This window comes from Mesocricetus auratus, unplaced genomic scaffold (assembly GCF_017639785.1).
Source record: "Mesocricetus auratus isolate SY011 unplaced genomic scaffold, BCM_Maur_2.0 Super-Scaffold_100006, whole genome shotgun sequence".
Taxonomy (NCBI): Eukaryota; Metazoa; Chordata; class Mammalia; order Rodentia; family Cricetidae; genus Mesocricetus; species Mesocricetus auratus.
In genome coordinates, this window is record NW_024429190.1 from 17,467,558 (window position 1) to 17,483,389 (window position 15,832).

The 15,832-nt window shown below is 48.3% G+C and overlaps 1 protein-coding gene across 1 annotated transcript in view; it reads left to right on the forward strand.

The window, feature by feature from the left end:
* Evc2 (EvC ciliary complex subunit 2) overlaps window positions 1–15,832 on the forward strand; it is a 101,363-nt gene that overhangs the window by 52,709 nt on the left and 32,822 nt on the right. Inside the window, exons 13-14 of the mRNA XM_013112441.3 lie at window positions 3,123–3,327; window positions 4,189–4,305. Of these exons, the coding sequence (XP_012967895.2) occupies window positions 3,123–3,327; window positions 4,189–4,305 (322 nt within the window). The remainder of the gene's footprint in view (window positions 1–3,122; window positions 3,328–4,188; window positions 4,306–15,832) is intronic.

A 15,832-nucleotide genomic window follows, 5' to 3' on the forward strand; every position in this document is an offset into this window, starting at 1 on the left:
TGAGCTATTTACTGTCACTGTTCACACAGAACCCTGCAATGGCTACTCCTATAGGACACAGTCACCCACAGGGAGCAGCCCTCCTGCTTTATCACCCAACGCTGTATATGATATGTTAGACACAGCTGGGGAAGCAGTGGGACAATCGGTGGCAGAATCGGGGGGGGGGTGGGGGGGGAAGGGGAAGGGGAGCTCTGTCTGACAGTTGCACTTCCTGGGGTACTTGCCAGTAACTTGTTCTAGCCCAGATTTGGCCTGGTCCAGAAAGGGCCTTTGGTATATAGTAATGGCGGTCCACAAAGCATGGGGTACTTGCGGGAGGGAAAGTAGAGGAGCTCCAGACATGGCCTGTTTGGAATGAGCAGGGCTGTGCAGATGGAGAGATGCGTGTTTAAGTTGTTTACCACCCATACCCACTGTGTGAATGTGGGAAAGATGCTAAGCCACTCCTGGCCTTATCTTTCCTGCCTGTAAAATGAGGTGATGATACTAAATCATTTGGGGTGCTTTCTGCAGTCATGATGCCATTGGAAGTATGCAATACAAGAGCCTGGGTTGCACTTGGGAGCCTGTGAGTAGACACTGAGTCACACAGTGTCTATCTGTAACTGTCCTCCCTGGAGGAAGTTACTCGAGTTTTGCTGGCTCTGATGGTTTACTGCCTCTTTCTGCACAGTGCTCTTCCCGGGAACCAACCTTGCTGTCAGGAGAACAGGCCAGGTGTGTTCAGAGAGTGGTATTGACTGACTTTTTATGTGTGTGTGTGTGGTATGTGTGTGGTGCTTGTGTGGTATGTATAATACCTGTGTGGTGTGTATATGTTGTGTGTGTTTGTATACATGTATGTATGTGTGTGTGTATGCATGAGCATGAGTGGGTGGATGTATCCATGTGACATCTGAAGAGGCTGGGTGTCCACCTTATTAACTTAAAACAGGGTCTCTTACTGAACTGGAAGCTTCACCATTTCTGGTAGGCTGGCTGGGCAGCAACCTCTCAGGATTTTCCTGGGTCTGTTCCTCAATGCCGTGGTTACAAGTACACACAACCATGCCTGACTTTTTATGTGAGTGTTGGGGATTTGAACTCAAGTCCTCATGACTGCACAGCAAATGCTCTTATCCACTGAGCCTCCTCCCTAGTTGATAGTAATATTGTCTTGTTTGCATTCAGCAGTCTCTTGGACAACAGTCTGGCTTCCTTTGTCTTCCAGTGTCTGGTTATTTGCTGCTTTTTTGCCCAGGAGCACAAGATGCTGTCTCCCTAGCACAGTAAGAACCAGATCCTCAAGTGCCCCTTCTTATAACCACCAGTGGTCTTTAGTCAACTCAGGTGATGCTCAGCCTGGATCTTTTCACAGTCCCATCCTTCCAGAACTCTCTGATATGTTGGAATTCCATCTAACATTCTCATTATCCAATGACCATTTCCTTCTGCATAATTTGAACCCTTATTGCAGAAAGTGTTTCCAAAGCCACCATCAAGTTAGCCATTCATGGACTAATGGGACACCTCACTTGGCCATCAGCAAGCTCTTATGATTTCTCCAGGGGTTAAGGAAGGTTAACCCACAGACTCACACTGCCAGCTGCTTCCACACTTCGCTGATTTGAGATCCTGAGGGTTGTGACCTGCATTTCTCAGGCATTAAGTAGAAATAGTTCTTCACTATGGTTCTGAAACACACATTTGTAAGCTGGATAGGCTGCAGAAAACCCACTGAGCAAAGTGGGAAACAGGATACGGAGAAATAACAGTGCCTCTGAGCCTTCCCCACAGACTCCAAACCAAGTGTCTGGCCCAATTCTGAGCCCCACCAGGGCAGGATCCTGTCTCCCACATACCTACTTTCCAATGGACCTGAGTGATAGGGACTGGGACCACAAGGCCAATCTGTTAGAAGGCTAATAAGAGTAATGGCTGTTCATTTCAGAGTCCCTGTAACTCAGGAGTCCTTGTTACCAGAGGTGACAGGCAGAGGCAGTCCTGGGAAGAGGGACCAGGAAGAGGCACCAAAATCCAGGAGGTGTCTTAGGATGTCAGCTGAGGGGACTCTTGGCATCCCTGAAAGTCAGACTCTATTTCCATCAGAGAACATTCTAGAAATTTTCAGTCCCACATTCTACACTCAGATCTTAACATGCGGATCCCCACCCCTGACTTCCCATGGCAGGTATTTTGCAAATGTCTCCCAGTTTCAAAGCCTTTTTATAGCATGGTTCATGCAGCTTCTGTTGATAGAGCCCTTCCAGGAAAGTCAGACAAGCTTTGCTTGTGTGCACTGAGAAATGTTTCAGGAACACAGATACAGGCACACTGGCCAAAGTGGAGGCAAGGAGATATTGCTCCCAGCATCACTCATTCCCTGAGGTTCAAGGCTGGAGGAAGGATTCTCAGTGCCAGTATCTGCTTTGAGGGCTGCCACAGCCAAGCAGCACCAACCTTGCCTTAAAGCCACAGGTTTTCTCCTGAAGTTCAAATGTGGAGATGGACAGGGCCATGTCCCCTCTAGAGCTCAGGGATGCTCTGCTCCTTGTTTTTCTCTTAGTTTTGGTCATTGTTGCCAAGCCTTGGCTCTTGTTGACTCACAAACATATCACATCTTTCCTCTCCCTTTAGATCCCCTGGGAGGAACTCACCCTGTGCCTGTCTTCCATGCTGATAAGGACAGCAATCGTATTCTGAGCTTTCTCCTCTCCAGTGCCATCTAATCTTGACTCCTCTTATTTGTAGGGACTCCATTTCTGAATATGCCTCATCCCTAGTGTGGCATGGGGTTTACCTTGAACAGATAATCTGGGGAATCCAGTTCAGTCCCCAGCAATCTATCACCCATGGTGCCAGCATGGACTGGGGTGTTAAATGAGTTATTGGTCACCAACTTTTATGCAGGACTCAGTGCTGTGCTCTGTGGGGATGTGCTTGCTTGGCTGGGTGGACAGTACCTCGTTTGTCTGCTAAAGTGTGGTACGCTGTGCTGCACACACTAGGTACTGAAGAAATACATGGGATGGCATGGATAAGTATTTAAAGCCCTTTGCTCCAGTCAGGGATTTAGCTCAGAGATGTTTCGCCTACAGCATCCGTGCCCACCTCTTGCCGTGGTCGTTGTCCCCTCCCAGGAAGCTCTGCTGTGCGGTCATCTCACTGTCTGAAGAAGACCTGCTCAGGGTGAGACAGGAGTCCCAGGGCTGCTTCACTCAGCTGGACCGGAGTTTGGCCCTCCCCAGAGTCCGGGCGCGAGTTCTGCAGCAGCAGTTACAGATGGCCAGGCGGGAAGCAGAGTTCCGGAAACTGGACCAGGCCCTGGCTGCTCCTGAGCTGCAGGTAAGAGCCATGCTTGGAATGCCCATTACAGAAATGATTGGGGACCCATGGGGTCCTGTTCCTCTGTTGGCTCTGAACTCATCATCTCTCCCTGACCCGCATTCACTACTCTAGACAAGGTGGCCTCTGAACACTCCTAAGCCCTCTCCGTTTGCCCTGATCTTAAGGTCTGCAGTAGACCATGATGGTGCGAAGCCCAGCAAGAACAGTGACTACCAGCAGCCATGAGTGTCTGCCTTCTTCCAGCTCATAGCTACACTCCTGTTTCTCCTGAGCACTGTACAGGGTGTCTGGGAGTCACCTAGTTACCCCTGCCTCCAGTCACACCACTTTCTGATTCAGGGGTCCAAATGTGGCACAGATGTGCGTGGTGCTCACCTCAGCTCGGCTGAGTCATGCAAAGCCTCTCCTAGAGGCTGAGAACTGACAGCCACCTTTAGTGACAACTCTCATAAGCATTCGTTCTCCAGATTGCTGTGGACCCACAGGATAGGCCTTTTCACATCTTGTCATGGTGTCCTTGCTTCACCTAGGCCATTCCTTGGACCCCTCAGGACCTTTGCCTCCCGTCCTAGACTCAGCCTCTGCTTCTGTGGAGCCCAACGTAAGAGGAAGCCCTTGGGATCTCGCTCCTCCGCCTGCAGTATGCTTTGTAGTCTGGCAAGGGTCAGCCCAGTGTGGCCTCTGCAGAGGAGCCTGCCCTGAATGCCTGTCGAAACCCCCTTCTCAAGCAGCAGTTGTCACAAAACTGTCTCACCACCACCGTGGCCTGAGGTGGAAGTTTTCAGTTTTAACCACGCACTCACCTCCCTTTGGTGTGGGAAGAAGCCAGTGCCTCCTCTGACCTGCCGTTTCCCACAGTCCAAGGCGAGAAAACTGCGTTCCAAGGGCAGAGGCAAGGCGGATCTTCTGAAGAAGAACCTGGAGGATAAGATCCGTCTCTTCGAGGAGCGGGCCCCTGGAGACCTGGCTGACAAGGTAGGACTGAGCTCTGACTGTCTACAGCGTGCAGAGCTTAGAGGACAGAGGCCACCCATCGCCACCCAAGCCTCAGGCCAGGGAGGGGCCAGTCCTCCAGATGGGGCCCATTCCTTGAAAGTGCTGATTCCTTCCTCAGGAAGCCCTCTTCCTCCCCCTCTCTGGCCGGAGATCTCTCATCATCCCCCAGTTTCTTCCTTCATGGTAGCTGCCATATTTGTGTATGTAATAAATATTTTCTGTATATCTCTGAGAGAATGCGTGTGTGTGTGTGTGTGTGTGTGTGTGTGTGTGTGTGTGTGTGTGCGCGCGCGTGTGTGTACATGTGTGGAGAATTAGAAGTTAACCTAACATGCCATTCCTCAGGAGCTGTCCACCTGGTTCTTTGAGACAGGATGTCTCACTGGAACTTGGGTTCGACAGTTAGGTTACCCTGGTTGGACAGTGAGCGCCAGGGGTGCTCTTTCCTTCTCCCTGTATTCCTGTGCACCACGGCACATGGCGTTTGTCATGGGTCCTTCGGATTGGCTCAGGACCTCATGCTTTTGAGGCAAGCACTTTACAACTGAGCCATCCTCCCTGCCCCACCCCACGTGTCTGCACAGCCTCTCCTCTCTTGTCACTTCTTGTTTGCCCTGGGTGCGCAGCACAGTACACAGTACACCCAGCCTGGATTCCTCTTTACAGGACAAGTAGCTTTGTCCTCTGCTCTCCTCAGCTGTTGTCTCCATCTTCACGTGTCCTCCCTTCCGAGAAGCCAAGCACTGCGCTGCTTCCCACTCACCCCTCCTGCACCTCCTCCTTAACTTTACCCCAAGCACACTGTCCGTCAGTACGGGGAGCTCACCCACAGCGGGATGTCCTGCAGAGGGGACATGAGCTTCCTGGGAGCTGCCACGCTAGAATGAGCACTGTGTCATAGCTGCTGGGGTGCTCATCTGCTCCGAGCTCCATAGAGGGAGTGTGTTCAGAGAGAGTGTGGCCACACACCAGAGCTGCTGGCTTTTCATGTGCTATGCCTAGGTTTTGGTGGCTTTTCAAATTAAAATGTCATTATCTTTTGATTTTTTTTTTTGAAACAAGATCTCACTATGTTGGCTAGGCTGGCCTTGAACTCATGATCCTGCTTTCCTAGCCTCCTGAACACTAGGATTACAGGTGTGTGGCCCCATGCCTGGTATAATTTGGTGATTTTAGCATGGGTGTTTCAGGACACACGTGTGTGTGGTCTGGACCTCAACTCTAGAATTTGCTCTGGGTCTGTTCGATTGCTCCATTTAGGTATGGTTGTGGGGTTAACATCTCCAGGGACCTGAGACGCATGCCCTTCTCATGTAGACAGTAACTGTCGTCGAAGGTTGAGACAAAGACAGGGCCGAAGTACACTCAGACAGAAGGTGTTTGAACGTTAACACGGCTTCTGGGTCAGTGATGGAAGAATCTGTACCGACTCAGCCAGGCCTCCCAGAGAAAGACGGTGAGAGGTACCATCACTGTGACCTTTTATTTGTCCTTTATTTGTGTGTATAAGCATGCAGGTGCAGATGTCTGTGTCTGTGTTGAAGCCAGAGGACAACCTCTGGGGGCATTTCTCAGGCACTGTCCATCTTTTGTTGTTGTGACAAAGTGTCTCTTGGCCTGAAGCTTGCCAGGTAGGTGAAGCTGGCTGGCCAGTGAGCCCCAGGGACATACCTGTCTCCATCCTCCCAGCACAGGGATTTCAAACGCATACCACCATGCCTGGGGTTTTTCATTTGTTTGTTTTGGATTATCTGTTTGTTTGTTTTAGTTTCCTTGTTATTCTTTTTATTTAAATTTTTTAATTTTGCATACCAACCCCAGTTCCCACTCCCTCCCCTTTTCTCCCACCCCACCTCCATCCTTTCCCACCCCCCCATCCACTCTAAGGCCTTCCCTGGGGAGTCAAAAAAGTCTGGCATACCAAATTGAGGCAGGATCAAGCTCCTCCCCTCTGTATCAAGGCTGAGCATGGTTTCCCACCATAGGGAATGGGCTCCAGAAAGTCTGTTCATGCCCCTGGGATAAGTCCTGGTGCCACTGCTAGCACCACCCCCCCTCAGATCAAGCCACATAACTGTCGCCTACGTTCAGAGGGTCTAGTTTGGTCCCATGCAGGTTCCCCAATTGTCAGTTTAGAGTCCTTGGGCTCCCACTAGCTCACATCAGCTCTCTGTGGTTTTCCCTATCATGGTCTTGACTCCCTTTGCTCATATGATCCCTCCTCCCTGTCTTCATTTGAACTCTAGGAGCTCAGCCCAGTGCTTGGCTGTGGTCACTGCATCTGCTTCCATCAGTTACTGGATGTAGGTTCTATGATGACAAGTAGGGTAGTCACTGATTAAAGGGGAAGGCCCTTTCCGGTACCCTCTCCACTATTGCTAGGAGTCTTAACCAGGGTCATCCTTGTGGATTCCTGAGAATTTCTCTAGCACAAGGTTTCTCCCTAACCCCATAATGGCTCCCTCTATCAAGGTGTCTCTTTCACTGCTTTCCCACTCCATCCCTCACCCAACTCAGTCTTCTTGATCCCTCATGTTCTCATCCTCCATCCCCTCTCTTTTTAACTCCCTTCCCTGTTTACCCAGGAGATCTTAGCTGTTTTCCCTTCTTAAGGCCCTCCATGTGTGTCCCTCTTAGGCTTCCTATTTTTACCTAGTTTCTCTGGGGCTATGGATTATAGTTATCCTTTGCTTTAATCCAATATCCACTTCTGAGTGAATACATACCATGATTGTCTTTCTGGGTCTGGGTTACCTCACTCAGGATGGTTTTTGCTAGTTCCGTCAATTTGCCTGCAAATTTCAGGACGTCGTTGTGTTTTCACTGCTGAGTGATACAAATGTACCACATGTTCTTTATCTGTTCTTCAGTTGATGGCATGCCTGGGTTTTTAGATTTTTTTTTTTTTTTTTGGTTTTTCGAGACAGGGTTTCTCTGTATTGTTTTGGAGGCTGTCCTGGAGCTCACTCTGTAGACCAGGCTGGCCTCGAACTCACAGAGATCCACCTGCCTCTGCCTCCCGAGTGCTGGGATTAAAGGCATGCGCCACCAACACCCGGCCTTTTTTTTTTTTTTTTTTTTTTTTTTTTTGGTTTTTCGAGACAGAGTTTGGTTTTTAGATTTTTTAATGTGGCTCTAGGCCTTGAACTCCGGTCTTCGTGCTTGTAAGGCAATCATTTTACCAACTCCTCATTCCATCTGTGGCCTTTTTTAACAGGTCAACCTCACAAAGATCTGTTTCACTCTGGCAGGTGCCCATAGCATAGCCATCCTTGTGACTCAAACAGCATTGCTGCTCCTCCAGAATTGAGATAGTGTCCCGCGCTACAGTCTCGCCAGCAAGAACGACGCAGAACACTCAGATCCTTCTGCAGTAAAGCTTTAATGCATCTTGAGAGATAGATGATCAGCTTCTTAGAGGGAGACCCCAAGCTAAGAAACCCAGCCCCTTATATAAGCCTAGGAGCTCCGAGTGAGACGTGTAGAGCCGGGATTGGTGGTTTGCACATCACCCCAGATGACGCCACGGGAGAGGCACAGCTTAAACGGTTAACTCCAACTGACAGCAGATGTCAGCGCCATCTTCTAACGGTTAACTCCAACTGACAGCAGATGTCAGCGCCATCTTCTAACGGCAATAGCGATAGCGAGGGCGGCTCCTCACATCTCCCCCTATTCATTTATTTTTGAAGCAATAGGACACCCACAACTTTGGAGTGGAGATAGAGGTCAAATCCCCATGTGCAAATTCGGAACATGTACAAAGCTCCTCTCCAGGGTCTTATCCCCAGAGAGAGCCCTGACCAGTCCGATGTCGTTTTTCTGGGGGAAGGAGATCATGACATAGAACCTTCATGCAAGATGACTTATCTCCCAGGAGAAAGTCGTTATACCGCAGACCTCTCCTGTGCAGTGCTTAGCCTTGCAACTCCTTGGGCTGCTGAAGCCTACCCACTCTATCCCGTGCAATGAGACTAGCCTCGTGGGGTGCAAGAGCTGGGAGGCCAGCGACCTATTGCTTTAACATGGTTAACCAAATGTCAGGGGAGGCTCCGTGTTCTAAGGCAGCAAGTGCTTGTGCCACCACCACTTTGTCTCTTTTGTTTGGGCTCTGAGCTTACACACCATCCAAAGCATCAACACTATTCCACAGCAGAGAACTAGGCTAAATGATCCTACCCCCACCCATTCCTTAAAATAAGAAAATGCAGATGAAATCCAGGAGGAGAGGCCTTCCATCAGAGAAAGATCCAGATGCGTCGAATTCACTTGCAGGATCGCCATTCTCAACTCACGGAGTGTCTGCTCAAACTCAAAAGTCCAATTCTGTAATAAATGTTGAGACAGAGCTTGTGACAGGTTAGCTGCTCTTGTAAAATTCTCATATTGTACTGAAGTGACACAAAGGCCAGGCAACTTTTGTTCACATCCCAATTGGGCCATCTGCCACAATATATCCAATTGTTCCTGAACCAAATTAATCTGTTGGTTTACCAACATCAGGCCTCCTTGTATCTGAGAATTGGCAGTGGCCTGTTTATCTAGGACCATGGTCACAGTGGCCTATAGTTCATTAACGGTTTGAGTTGTCTGCACAGTGGCAGAAAGTGCAAGGGCCGAGGCGGTAACCGAAGCAGTAACCGCGGCGGTGGCTATCAGGCCCACAATAATAGCAGAGATCCCAAAAATCTCGCTTTTCCCTAAACAAACTCAAATTACTTGGCGTCTCAACAGGAACTGGAACAAATCGAGGCATGCGCATTATCAAAGCAAAAGGGTGCTTAATAGCATTCCAGCATAATGCATAAAAACAATTCTAAGCAGAGCAATTTATTTCTTTCTGATTCTTACCTAAGGTATCATTACTCACAACCCAAATAAAGGGCAGCTGAATAATTAGTTCTCTTAAAAGGGGTATACTTAACATTGGAGGAGGACCAATCAGATGATCCATAGCTCTGTCCCTCACTCAGACTGTTGCCTAATGCCCCTTTCCAATCAAAAGTAATCTGTCCCTTCTCACTATCATAGGAGAAAGATCAGTACAGCTTCCATTAATTCAAAAGGATTAGCATTAGATCTTTCTGGATCCATATGAATAAAATTATCCTTTAATGAAGAAATCACAGTAAAGCACAAGCTTCCTACTAATGACAAGGTTCTCTCATCCTGAAAACTCTGTATCTGAGGATCTAAAGGCAAAAAGGCAATCCCCAACTCTCTATTAGTTGTGAAAAATCTAGGGAACACCTGGGCATTCTGCATCACTGGCATCGGTAGGGGGAAGGTAGACATGATGGCCCACCGTAACTCTCCCATCATACTAGGAACCATCATCCCGAGTACGAGAGTCTTCATCACCCACTTGGCCTCCATCCTTCTTATTCTGGAGTTGTGAAGGAGCTCTTCGAGTGAGTCTTTCAGGGATCCACAGGGGGTTTTCTTCCTCCTGTGGAAAAACACACACAGCTCCCCTGGATCTTATAAGAATAGGATCCGGGCCTTTCCAGAGATCAGTCAAGACATCTTTCCATTTTACCATTTCTTTTGGCCTATCAGGCTCTAAACTGTGGCGATCGGCCGCAGTGTGGCCTTGGGCATCAGAGTTCAAGAAATTAAGGGTAAAAAGTGCCATGGATACAGCAACTCTTGGTACCGAGGGTAGAACATCCTCAATACTCCCCTTTTGTTTAATCAGATATGATTTGAGTGTACGATGGGCACGTTCCACAATGCCCTGTCCTTGAGGGTTATAAGGTAGGCCAGTTAGATGGGTAACATCCATTTGCCGACAAAACTGTCGGAATTTTTGAGAGGTATATGCTGGTCCATTGTCTGTTTTTAAAATTCTGGGTTTTCCCCAAGCACTCCAGGCCTCAAGGCAATGTTGAATCACATATGAGGCCTTTTCCCCTGTTAGGGGCGTGGCAAACATTACGCCAGAACAGGTGTCAACAGAAACATGAACATATTGAAGCCTTCCAAAAGAGGGAATATGAGTAACATCCATCTGCCACATCTGCAATGGTCTAATGCCACATGGGTTTATTCCCATGTGGGGAGTAGGTAAGAATTCGCAGCAATTCTGGCATTGAGTAACAATTTCCCTAGCCTCTTTCCTGGATAGAGCAAAACGACGGCGCAAGGTCTCAGCCGTCACATGAAAGCGCTTATGGAATTCTTTTGCTGCTTGTGCATGGGTAGACAAGGCAGCGGCCACCAGCTTTGTAGCCTTGTCCGCTAAGTCATTCCCTAAGGACATGTCCAGAATGTGCTCGGACATGGGTAATGAAAACAGGAAATCTCCTATTTAACAAGGCAGCTTGTATCTTTTGAAAGATGTTAGCAACTCTGCTGGAGGATCTTATTATTCCAGCTATCTCAAGGAGATTAACTGCATTAACCACATAAGAGGAATCTGATACAATATTGAGGGGTCCTGGAAAAGCCTCAAGAACCTCCAGTACTATCAGACATTCTACAACTTGAGGTGAAGTTTCATTATATTGTTTAGATATAACCCTATCCTTGACCACATAAGCTCCCATACCAGTTTTTGATCCATCAGTGTACACCACAGTCCCATCTGGGAGTGGGTCTTTAGCTGTCACTTGTGGAAACACTATAGCCTGGTTTAGGGCAAACTGTAAAATTGGATGCTTTGGAAAATGATTATCAATTTGTCCTGAAAAGGAAGTAACTAAAACTGCCCAATCACTAGATGTGGCTGCCAAGGTCTGAACTTGTGCAGCAGTATAAGGCACAATCAAGGAATCAGGATCCCTGCCAAAATGTGTAACAGCTGCTTTTATTCCGCGAGCGCGAGCTGTGCAACAGCATCAGGGTACCAGTCAATAATCTTAGCAGGGGAAGCATTTGGATGAATCCAAAGTAATGGTCCATGTTGCCACAGGACTGCAGTTGGCAATTGAGCTGTCTTAAAAACACACAGACTAAAAGGTAGTGACTCCTCAATACGTTGTAATTGTGCTTCCTGTAAGGCCTCTTCCACCATCTGTAAGGCTCGGTGGGCGGCAGGGGTAAATTTTCTGGGTGAGGAGATATGAGGCTCACCCTCCAGGAGATCGAAGAGGGGTTTTAGATCAGCAGATGGAATTTTTAAAAAGGGCCTCAACCAATTTATATCTCCCAGAAGTTTCTGAAAATCATTTAATGTTTGTAAGTGGTCTTTGCGAATTTCTATTTTCTGAGGAACTATATTTTTGGGAGTAATCATTGAGCCCAAAAAGAGGCCTGTATCTGCAATTTGAACCTTTTCTGAGGCAATCTCTAATCCCCACTGTTTTAATTCAGCCACCAGCATGGGGAAAGCCTTTTGTAAAACATCTAACTCTTTGTGACAAATAAGAATATCGTCCATATAATGGATAACGATTAAAGATGTAAATTGCTTCCTAATTGGCTCCAAAGCCTCCTGCACATACAGCTGACATATTGTTGGGCTATTGGCCATGCCTTGCGGCAGTACCTTCCACTGAAATCTCTTGTCTGGTTCCATATGATTAAGAGAAGGGATAGTGAAGGCAAACCTTGGTCTATCCCGTGGGTAAAGTGGAATAGAGAAGAAACAATCCTTAATATCTATAATAATAAGCTTCCAATCTTGAGGAAGTGCAGAAAGCAAAGGAAGTCCTCTTTGAACAGGGCCAAAAAGATGCATCTGATTGTTAATGGCCCGCAGGTCATGGAGTAATCTCCACTTCCCAGATTTCTTCTTAATAACAAAAATTGGTGTATTCCATGGGGAGGTAGAAGGCTCTAGATGCCCCAGCCGTTCCTGTTCTTGCACTAATCTTGTGACAGCCTCTAATTTTTCAGAGGATAGAGGCCATTGAGAGACCCATAACGGCTCCTCTGTTTTCCATGGTATGGGTCGTGAAGCCTCAACGGCCCCTAAATAAAACCCAGTCCTTTTCTACCCCGATTTCCGTGTTGCGTAATGGGTTTTATTCTGCCTTGTTCTTGCCTACCCAAGCCTCTACCGTTTGTATACCCCATCTTTGCCATAATGGCTGATGCCTGGGGGAGTATTCATTAGTTAGGGTCATGCCCATGGCTTGTAACACATCCCGTCCCCATAAATTTACAGGGAGTGGCAACACATAGGGGTAAAACATCCCTGTTTGCCCTCAGCATTCCGCCAGGTTAAGGCTGAGGCACTGATGGCAGGAGAGGACTGGTATCCAAGACCTTGTAGAGAATGAGATGAAACAACAGTGGGCCAAGACTTCGGCCACCAATGGAGTGAAATAATGCTTTTGTCTGCTCCCGTATCCATTATCCCTTCAAATTCTTTTCCATTAATTAACAATTTTATTGTAGGTCTCTCATTTAGGGGTATAGCCAGATAAGCTGAATCACTTCCAGAAGATCCCATAGCCCTTTTTTGTAAAGTGTAGGTTTCTCCATCCCCGAGGGAGGGCAGCAACACCAGTTGTGCAATTCTATCTCCCTGCTTTATAGAAAATACACCCCGAGGGCTAGAACAGAGAACTTGAATCTCCTCTTTATGATACGGGCCAACAATTCCAGGATATATAATGAGTCCCTGTAAAGTTAAGGAGCCACGGCCCAGAATAAGCCCAATGGTGGCAGGGGGCAAAGGTCCAGGGGAATGGACTGGGACCGGTTGAACATTCATTTGGGGCATGAGTAAGAAGTCGGAGGCGGCACGCAAGTCCATTCCGGGGGTTCCTCGGAAACCTCTACTTCCTCTTGATTGCTTTTCTGAAATTGGTTCCCATATTTCTGAGGGCCCTGGGACCATGGGCCCCGTGACCCGTTTTTTGATTGGGGTACCTTGGGTTCTTCAATAGGGGGCAGAAGCCTCCCTTTCATATCCCGGACTGACCTGCACTCACTAGCCCTATGATAACCTTTACCACAACGATGGCAAAGCTTCGATTCTCTTGTTCTTTCAGGGGCTTGACAATCTTTCTTAAGGTGCCCCATTCTCCCACAATTAAAACAAGCTTTTCGACTAGATAAATCTCTATACCTGTGCGTTTGTAAAATGGCGGCAGCTAGTCCTGCATTGGTTAGGGGTCCCCCCAGCTCCCTGCACACTCTGAGCCAATCTTGTAAACCTTTGCTTTTGCGAGGGGTGATAGCCGCTCGACATTCCTGGGTTGCTTGTTCATAGACAAGTTGCTCAATCAGGGGCATAGCTTGTTCTGAATCACCAAAGATGCGACTGGCGGCCTCTGTCATTCTGGCCACAAAGTCTGAAAATGGCTCTTGGGGTCCTTGGACAATCTTTGTAAGGTGTCCACTGGACTCTCCCCTTTTGTGAGGGCCTTCCATGCTTTAATAGCGGCGGCCGACACCTGACCATAGACACCCCAGATGTAGTTGGTTTGATTAAGGGCATGTTGACCCTGACCTGTCAGCATTTCAAATGTCCACTGCCTCTGATTCTCATCTTCAGCCGTGGCATTAACTCTAGCTTGTGCCTGGGCTGCATCATACCAGAGAGCCTTCCATTCCATGTATTGTCCCATGTTGGGAAGCACTGCTTTCACTGTCGTCTGCCAGTCAGTGGGAGTCATGGCAAAATTAGCAAGCCTTTCCACCTGTAATGTGGTAAAGTTAGCATTGACCCCATAATTACGAACGGATTCGGCCAATTCTTTGATTTGATTGTAATCTACAGGGGTATGTACTCTTCTGCCTTCCGCATTCTCGAATACTGGAAAAGCTACTTGTATTTTTCTCCGTTCCTCTAAAGGTAAAAAGGAGTCAGTACCAGTATTCAGCCGAAGCTCATACTGCGGAGGCGCTGAGGGGCGTGAGCCCGCCGGATTTATAGGTGGTGGCCTCACATTCATTTTTGTTTTCAGTGGCCGGTGTCTATCAGGGTGATATCTTTCTTCCTCATACCGTGCCACCTCCTCCTCTAGACCACCTTCTTCGCTAGAATACAGAGTGTCAGAATCAGAATTATCTAGCTCCAAGGCTTCTAGCTCTACTGTAGGGTATAGACTAGATTCTGGCTTTTTCTTTTTCTTAGATTTGTTAGGGGGTGAATGATCACTCCCTTCTTTCTCTCCCCTTTCTTAACTTCTTGGGGAGGGCCTTTTTTCTTAGACATGTCTTTCCTTTTGCGAGCTCCCATTCTCTCACTCCGTTCAGTTTCTGACATGCTATCCTGAACTTCCTCTAAGGTTCCCTGACTTTCTATTATAGCAGGGTGACAGGCCTCATCCTCCAAGCAGTTTTTAACTAGCTTCCAAATGGCTTTGGTACCTAAGTGGAGATCTCCTTCTGCATGCTTCCTGTCTAGTTCTTTACCTAGCTTGTTCCATGAGGCCACAGTGAGGGACCCGGAACAAGCATACCATGGTGCCACTCTATCTACCTCCTTCACAAAATTTTGAAGTGTTCGTGGTGCAATTTTAAGATCTCTTTGTTTTAGCACAGTCTGTAGGGCAGTAACCACTGACTGTGACAACCCCATCGCGCTAGCGGCTTATCTAAAAAACGGCGCTCAACTCCGTTACCAGACTGACAGCACCAGACTGACAGCACCAGACTGACAGCACCAGACTGACAGCACCAGACTGACAGCACCGTTCTGTCAGCACCAGCCACGATGAAGGAGAAGGACAAACAGGACTAGCACCAAAGCCTCCACTGACCCGTCCCACGGTGATGACAAACTAAGGCCAAAGTCGAGAAAGGGGGTATTCAGGATAAAGCATACCTCTCTGAACTTACGTCCCTGCAGTTCTGAATCCGCCCCGTCTTCCGAGGGGTCTCCCGCGGCGCCGGCGATGTTGAAGAGTTCCCGGGTTTCGGCACCAGATGTCCCGCGCTACCGTCTCGCCAGCAAGAACGACGCAGAACACTCAGATCCTTCTGCAGTAAAGCTTTAATGCATCTTGAGAGATAGATGATCAGCTTCTTAGAGGGAGACCCCAAGCTAAGAAACCCAGCCCCTTATATAAGCCTAGGAGCTCCGAGTGAGACGTGTAGAGCCGGGATTGGTGGTTTGCACATCACCCCAGATGACGCCACGGGAGAGGCACAGCTTAAACGGTTAACTCCAACTGACAGCAGATGTCAGCGCCATCTTCTAACGGTTAACTCCAACTGACAGCAGATGTCAGCGCCATCTTCTAACGGCAATAGCGATAGCGAGGGCGGCTCCTCACAAGATAGATTTCTTCTCTGTGCTTGTGTGGTTTGTGTTCCTTCGGGGTAATTGTGAGGGTGGTGGCAGCCCCTCCCCCCAGAGGTGAGGGCCACACTGAGTTTACTCTCTCTATATAGTGGTCAGGGTTCTCCAGAGAACCACAGTCAATACGGTTCTATACCAGAGGAAATTTGCAGGCTGGGGAAGCCTGACCTGGAGGAGTCATTGATGTGGTTCCAAGGCCCACGGCTGGGGATACACTGAGTCTCGAGTCTGAACCTCCTTGTGCAGTAGAGCTAATGCAAGGGAGGAGAAGGGTGGTCCAGCTTGAGAGGAGAGCGCCCTTCCTCT